Source organism: Cebus imitator, unplaced genomic scaffold (assembly GCF_001604975.1).
Source record: "Cebus imitator isolate Cc_AM_T3 unplaced genomic scaffold, Cebus_imitator-1.0 Scaffold285, whole genome shotgun sequence".
NCBI lineage: Eukaryota > Metazoa > Chordata > Mammalia > Primates > Cebidae > Cebus > Cebus imitator.
Genome location: NW_016107600.1, coordinates 2,016,968 through 2,024,582, shown reverse-complemented (window position 1 = coordinate 2,024,582; position 7,615 = coordinate 2,016,968). Strand labels below are relative to the sequence as shown.

Genomic DNA, 7,615 nt, shown 5'->3' with positions numbered 1-7,615 from the left:
AGTAAGACTGCATCAAAAAAAAAAAAAAAAAGCACATTAATGATTCAAAAAAATATTTTTTATTGAACATGTAGTCATCTAATTATATATTATTATTCAGTTACACATTTATTATCTCATATAAGGAATATCAAGAGAGGCTCAGGGGCTGGGCACAGCGGCTCACACCAGTAATCCCAGCACTCTGGGAGGCCGAGGTTCAGCCAGAAGTTTGAGACCAGCCTGGGCAACATGGCGAAACTCCATCTCTACAAAAACAAAACAAAATTAGCTGAGCGTGGTGGCACATGCCTATAGTCCCAGCTACTCAGGAGGCTGAGGCAAGAGGATTGCTTGAGCCCAAGAGGTGGAGGTTGCAGTGACCTAAGACCACACCACTGTACTCCATCCTGGGAGACAGAGTAAGACCCTGTCTCAAACAAAAAAAAAAGAGAGAAAGAGAGAGACTCAGGAAGAATGAGTCAAAATAGGGAACGATCACAACCCCAGCCAGACCATGGGGAACCCCATGTCCTCTGGATCCCAAGAGAGGATGTGCTGACCACCTTTCCCCATCCACAGAGGAGGCACCAGCCATTCAGCCTGCAGTGTGAGGCTGTGTACAAAGCCCTGAAGATGCCCTATCGAATCCTGCCTCAGCAGTTGCCCCAAAAGGAGCGTCAGGTGAGTCTAGGGCCAGAGGGCTGGATGAGGGAATACAGGGCTCAGAGTGCCGGAACGAGGGCTGGGACATGGGTGTGGGCTGGCCTTATTATTGTTAACAACTGTTGAAAATCTATGTGCCAAGCACTGTGCAGATGCCAGAGACAGGGTGGTAAGCAAGATCAACATGGTATCTTTGCTCCTGGAGTTCACAGTCTCGTGGAACAACACAGTGTTCCAAGTGTGGTGATATTTATGAAAACACAATAGGAACACCCGAACCCAGTCTAGCCGGGTCAGGGAAGGCTTCTCGGAAGAAATGATGTTCAAGCTGAGACCTGAAGAATGAATAGGAACTAACCAGCCTAGCCATTCAGGAAAGGGATATCTTGGGGAGAGGTGAATAACATATGAGGCCGAGTGCAGTGGCTCACATCTGTAATCCCAGCACTTTGGGAGGCTGAGGTAGGTGAATCACGAGGTCAGGAGATCAAGACCATCCTGGCCAACATGGTGAAACCCTGTCTCTGCTAAAATACAAAAAATTAGCTGGGTGTGGTGGTGCGTGCCTGTAGTCCCAGCTACTCTGGAGGCTGAGGCAGGGGAATGGCTTGAACCCGAGAGGCAGATGTTGCAGTGAGCCAAGATCACACCACTGCAATCCAGCCTGGGCGACAGAGCAAGACTCTGTCTCAAAAAAATAAAAGTTTGAGACCAACCTGAGCAACATAGTGAGACCCCATCTCTACAAAAAATACAAAAATTAGCCAGATGTGGTAGCGTACATCTGTGGTCCCAGCTACTCAGGAGGCCGAGGCAGGAGGATCGCTTGAGACCAGGAGGTGGAGGTTGTAGTGAGCTGAGATCACGCCACTGCTCTCCAGCCTGGGTGACAGAGTGAGACCGTCTAAAAAAACGGATACGATATGCAAGCCCAAAAGCAAGAGACAATATTGTATATTTTAGGAACTTAAATTTTTAAGTTCGGAATGCCGTTAGTTCAAAGTAAGTTGGGAAGTGGCTCTAGATCGATGACAAGTGGGAGCCAAATATAGGGTAGAAAGAACTTTTGAGCTCTCATTGACTTCACCCGATTTGCTCCCCAGGTGGCCACAGTTGTGCAGTGGACCAAGGCAGAAGGCAGCTATGGCGTCCCACTGTGGATCATTATCCTAGCCATCCTCTTTGGCCTCCTGCTCCTGGGTCTACTCATCTACATCCTCTACAAGGTCAGCCACATCCTGCTCATGACTTGGCCACCCTCTCATCAGGCTCTGCCCTTGACCTAGCACAGTGCACAGCAGCTACCTCTAAAGCAGTTCACCAGCCATATGCCCCCACCTCTGTCCTGGCTACATGCATCCCATTCTAACCCTTCCTATAGGATCCCTCCCTTCCTTCTATAGCCCACAGCTTAGAAAGGGTCCCCTTGACTCAAGATCATAAGTTTGCCTGTACTCGCAAAATCAGTGTAATCTACAGATGGCAAATATATGGCATTTGTGCTGTCGGTTTCTCCAGAAATCCATGGCAGCCATCACTAACCTAGAAATGGCTAGTGATCATCTCCAAGAAGTGGCTTCAGAATCTCCCTCTCAGGAGGCAGCCATGGCCAGGTGTGGTGGCTCACACCTGTAATCCCAACATTTTGGGAGGCCAAGGTGGGAAGACAGCTTGAGCCCAGGAATTCAAGACCAGCCTGGGTAACACAGTAGGACCTTGCCTCTATAAAAAAACACAAAGGTTATCCAAGTGTGGTGGTGCATGCCTATAATCCCAGCTACTCTGGAGGCTGAGGTAGGAGCATGGCTTGAGCCCAGGAGTTTGAGGCTACAGTGAGCCATGATCATGCCACTGCACTCCAGGTTGGTCAACAGAGTGAACCCTGTCTCAAAAGCAAACAAACAAAAGCAGCCACTGCTAGGCAATCAGACTTGGCACTGGAGTTCAAACCTACTTGCCATTTCTGGCTTAACTGGGGAATTTTAAAGGCACTGGTAAAAGACACCCCCCATACAAAACCACCCCTAGTCCTCCTGGGTCCATTGCACAACTTGGAGGGGTAGTCCTAGCCCGAATTCAGAGGCTTCTTTTGCAGGATGTAGAGGGTGGAGACACTAAAGTCCTTCTTATTACTTCTTGGGATATGAGCTGTGGAGAAATGGTAGCCATAGTACCTAAACTCTCCTTCTTTTCCTCTTTATCAGCTCGGATTCTTCAAACGCTCCCTCCCTTACGGCACTGCCATGGAAAAAGCTCAGCTCAAGCCTCCAGCCACCTCTGATGCCTGAGTCCTTCTAATCTCAGACTCCTAATCCTGAAGACCAGTCCCCCGATCCTCATTCTACTGAAAGGGAGGGGACTGGGTACTTCCCGAAGGTGCTGAGGGCCAGGGAGAAGCTCCTCTCCCCAGCCCAGAGACATACTTGAAGGGCCAGAGCCAGGGGGGTGAGGATCTGGGGATCCCTCCCCCCCATGCACTGTGAAGGACCCTTGTTTACACATACCCTCTTCATGGATGGGGGAACTCAGATCATCCAGGGACAGAGGCCCCAGCCTCCCTGAAGCCTTTGCATTTTGGAGAGAATTTCCTGAAACAACTTGCAAAGATAACCAGGAATCCATTCACAGTTCTTTGGGCCAGACATGCCACAAGGAATTCCTGTCCAGCTCCAACCTGCAAAGATCTGTCCTCAGCCTTGCCAGAGATCCAAAAGAAGCCCCCAGCTAAGAACCTGGAACTTGGGGAGTAAGACCTGGCAGCTCTGGACAACCCCACCTTGGTGGGCTCACAAGGAACACTAACTATAGATGGTGCCCCAGGACCAGCTCAGGACAGATGCCACACAAGGATAGATGCTGGCCCAGATCCCAGCTCCAAGGGGAGTCTGAACTCAAATGGGGCCAGATCCAGCCTGGGGTCTGGAGTTGATCTGGAACCCAGACTCAGACATTGGCAACCTAACCCCGGCAGATCCAGGACCATATTTGGGCCTGCTCCAGACCTGATCCTGGAGGCCCAGTTCACCCTGATTTAGGAGAAGCCAGGAATTGCCCAGGACCCTGAAGGGGCCATGATGGCAACAGATCTGGAACCTCAGCCTGGCCAGACACAGGCCCTCCCTGTGTCCCAGAGAAAGGGGAGCCCACTGTCCGGGGCCTGCAGAATTTGGGTTCTGCCTGCCAGCTGCACTGATGCTGCCCCTCCTCTCTCTGCCCAACCCTTCCCTCACCTTGGCGCCAGACACCCAGGACTTATTTAAACTCTGTTGCAAGTGCAATAAATCTGACCCAGTGCCCCCACTGACCAGAACTAGAATCTGTGATCTCATACCTCACTCTCTCCAAACGCATCCTGGAACCAAGCGGCTTGGTGGAAAGCAGATGCCTGTTTTTCTCACTTCTTCTTTCCACTGGGAGCAAGAAGTATGACCCCCAGAAACTGTGAAACTAGTTCTGGGTTCCCTTCTTAGGTGAAGGAGATGATGGAAGGAGAGAAAGCAGGGCTTCACTCCTCTGCCTCTCCCTCACCCCCCATCAGATCCCGTCTCCAACACTCCCAAGGGAGAAGGGAAAAGAATCTCCTCTCTTTGGGTTTGAGGATTTGAAAAGAATGCAAAGGGGAGGCCCAAGGTGGAGGTGGGGGAGGATGGTTCAGAACATTTACCAGGCTTCCCTAAATCAGAATCATGAAATGAGAGGAAAAAGCCATGGAACTAAATTAGAAGAAAGTCCAGTGATTTTGTATTGCTTTGTTTTCATTGCTACTGTATGCTGGTAGGGGTGTTAGTTTGCATACTTTATCACATTTAATTTCTATCAGTCCTGTGAAGTTGGATATTAACCCCATTTATACAGAGAGAAACTGAGATCCAGAGAGGTTACATAACTTGTGCAAAGTCACACAGTGAGTGACAGAACAGAGTGAAACGCAGCTTATCTGACAGGGAAGGCCCGAATTCCTAACCAACATGCCACAGGGTTCAGATCTTTGAAGATGAATCATGCAAAGTCAGGGACCCCCTCTGAGTCCTCGGGTCCTCTTTTCTCCTCAAGGCCTGTCCTAACGTGCAGCAAGAGGGATAGGAATGGGGTTGTTGGAGACAAAGATGTCCCTGTCAGGATAGACTAACATTCTGCCACCAGAGGGCAGCATAGCCACAAATTCATGGGAAATTTGGGAAGGTAGGGGATGAGGTCCACCTCACCCTCTTCCCCCATCACCAGGACTATTCTCACTAACTCAGGCTCTTGCCTAGCAGGGCCTGCATCACCTAAAAACATTCCTCCTAGGAGACCAAGCCTGAACCACACTCCAATCTGTGACTTCTTAGAATGCTCTGAGTCAGAAATGTCTTCACAGAACCCATAAATGAAAAGGGACTGATGGGGTAGAAGCGACAGGATGAGACAAAGAACCCCCTAGCGTTTCTAAGAATGGCAGCCATGGCATAACATGGCACCAGAAATTCTAAAGGGAGGAGATCCCATACTTGGTACATTAAGAGGAATTCCCTTAGGGGCCGGGCGTGGTGGCTCATGCCTGTAATACCAGTACTTTGGGAGACTGAGGCCAGTAGATCACGAGGTCGGGAGATTGAGACCATCCTGGCCAACATGGTGAAATTCTGTCTCTACTGAAAATACAAAAAATTAGCTGCACATCGTGGCATAAGCCTGTAGTCCCAGCTACTCGGGAAGCTAAGGCACAAGAATCGCTTTAACCCTGGAGGTAGAGGTTGCAGTGACCAGAGATCCCGCCACTGCACTCCAGCCTGGGCAACAGAGTGAGACTCTTGTCTCAAAAAAAAAAAAAAAAAAAAGGAGTTCCCCTCTTGGGAGAGGGGTAGGGGCAGAAGCAACCAAACTCCAGGGACCAGACCTGAAATGTCTTCCACGGTTGTGAGGAGAAAATGAGGGGAAGTGGGCTGTGAAAATTGGGCTGGTGTCATGGGTGTGTCACTGTGTAGTGCCTGTACTTTTGAGAGAGTGACAAGTTCTCACCCATGGATGGACAATATAAGGAAGGAATTCCTTGAGCTCAGAAATGCCACAGATGTAATCTAGTGTGAGCCTTTCTTTCCTTGAGCTGTAATTCTCAGACTCTTGGTCTAAGTTTCATCTCCCAAATCTCCCAACGCTCCGAAGGAAGTGTGCCTCCCACTTTGAGACTTGAATAATCCAGAGGAACTTAAGGGTAGGGGGGCTAGAAGGCCTGAGCCCTATCCTTGTCTGTGTTGGTGGAGATGAAAAGAAGAAGGAAAGGAGGCCTTAGGAAGTGAACAGAGCAGCTGGGGGTGCAGGGAGGGGGAGGGGCTCAGGAGAGGCAGCTGGCAGGCGGGAAGCTGATCTGGGGGTCTCAAGTTTCTTGACATCAATTAGAGCAGCCGGCCTGGGCTCATTAGTAGCCCAGGGTGCAGGGCTCATCAATAATGAATTCACCCCACACACCTTCCCCCCCACCCCAGCTGCCTGCAAGGTCACCCCGTCCTCTAGCCAGCTGCCTCCCCTTCCTACGCTTAAGCAACCCCTCTTCTGAGATCTTCCTAACCCAGAGTCCCTGGGGCAGTGTGGTGGGGTGGACAGCAGCTGAGGGCAGAGGGGGCTCTAAAACCAATCGACCATGCCTGATGACGACTCTTGTTTAGTCTCTGAGTCCACCCAGGAGAAGAAAGAATAGGAAGAGGAAAGGAGGTGCAGGGTCTAAGGAGAAGCAAGGCTTTTTCGTACTGGAGTTGACCAGCATGGTGGTAGGTCAAACCCAGAGCAGCAGGACCTCCGCTGCTGGACCCAGAAACCCTATATCCTCTCCCAAAGCCAGACTTGGTGTCTGAGGTCGCTGCCCCTCTGAATCAGAAAGAGCCTAAGGCACTGGCACTCCCAGCATTCTCTTGCCCTTGAGCTGGAGTGTCTTGGCAGGTACAGAAACAGGTCTCTTCTTCAAACTAGATGACTGGGGTAAGGGCAAGAGAATGCTGGAGCCCAGAAACAGAAACTCAAACTTCCTGCACCTTAATTGATGATTCAGTCCCAATTTCCCTCCAGAACCCAGGAATGTCGGTCTCTTTGCCCTTCCTAAGCCCTTCCAAAACTTCAGTCCCACCACCCTTTCACCGACTTCCCCTCGGCTTCTACCTCCCTAAACTCCAAACGTTCCAGTTCCCACCCACTTTTCCTCTGGTTGGGGTTGGCCTGAAGCTGGCTGTGTGGCATTCTGGGAAATCCGCCTGCCGCCCTCCCTCTTGAGGCAGGTACAGACAGGTCCAGGCTCCATCTTCCCCAGACATCTGCAGTCTCCCAGAATCCAGCCCTGTACAGGGGTCCCTTAAGAATGCCTCCCAGTGGCCTGTGCTTCCTCTCTCTCCTGACATTCTCCCCGGCTCATACATTTTGCCCTACCCTCCGTCTTCCCCTCCACTTCACCAAACGTGTCCCCCCCCCGCATCAGTCCTCCTCAATGGAAGCTCGCCTTAGTGGGCAATGCCTGGATTTAGGCCCTGGATAGATGCTCCCCCACCGCACCCCACCCAGATCCAGGTCATCTCTACAAGGTGCCTCAGTTCTGGATCTTCTGTCATCTCCCAGTTTCCTGGGAGATGATCTCGGTTACAAGCTTCCATTTCCACCTCCCCAGGTCCACTGATTGCAGTCTCTCCGCTGAGACCGTCCCTGAGGACCCAGGCATTCAGACCCCAGCCAGAACTCAACCTGGGATGCATCTTCAACATCCATTTCACCTCAGAGGCCCAGCGCTCAGGCATCCTGCTCCAAAGCCAGAACAACAAACTGGGACCCAAACGATTTCTGCTGCACTTGCCCTGCCCCCTGCTCAGCCCATCACTCTGGAGGGAACCAACCTAGGTGTCCCACCCAACCCAAGTCCCATCGCCTCCCAGAGTACTTAGGCACCCCCACCCCCTTCCCCCACCCCCCTTCCAGCCCACAGCAGCCCAGAACCAGACTTCCCGCCCTC

General features: G+C 51.3%; 1 protein-coding gene across 1 annotated transcript in view; it reads left to right on the top strand.

Annotated features, from left to right (window-relative positions):
* The window catches only part of ITGA5 (integrin subunit alpha 5), a 24,784-nt gene extending 20,823 nt beyond the window's left edge, over positions 1-3,961 (top strand). The window contains exons 28-30 of the mRNA XM_017501886.1: positions 562-663; positions 1,749-1,871; positions 2,850-3,961. Of these exons, the coding sequence (XP_017357375.1) occupies positions 562-663; positions 1,749-1,871; positions 2,850-2,933 (309 nt within the window). The 3' untranslated portion in view covers positions 2,934-3,961. The remainder of the gene's footprint in view (positions 1-561; positions 664-1,748; positions 1,872-2,849) is intronic.
* The last annotated feature ends 3,654 nt before the right edge of the window (positions 3,962-7,615 follow it).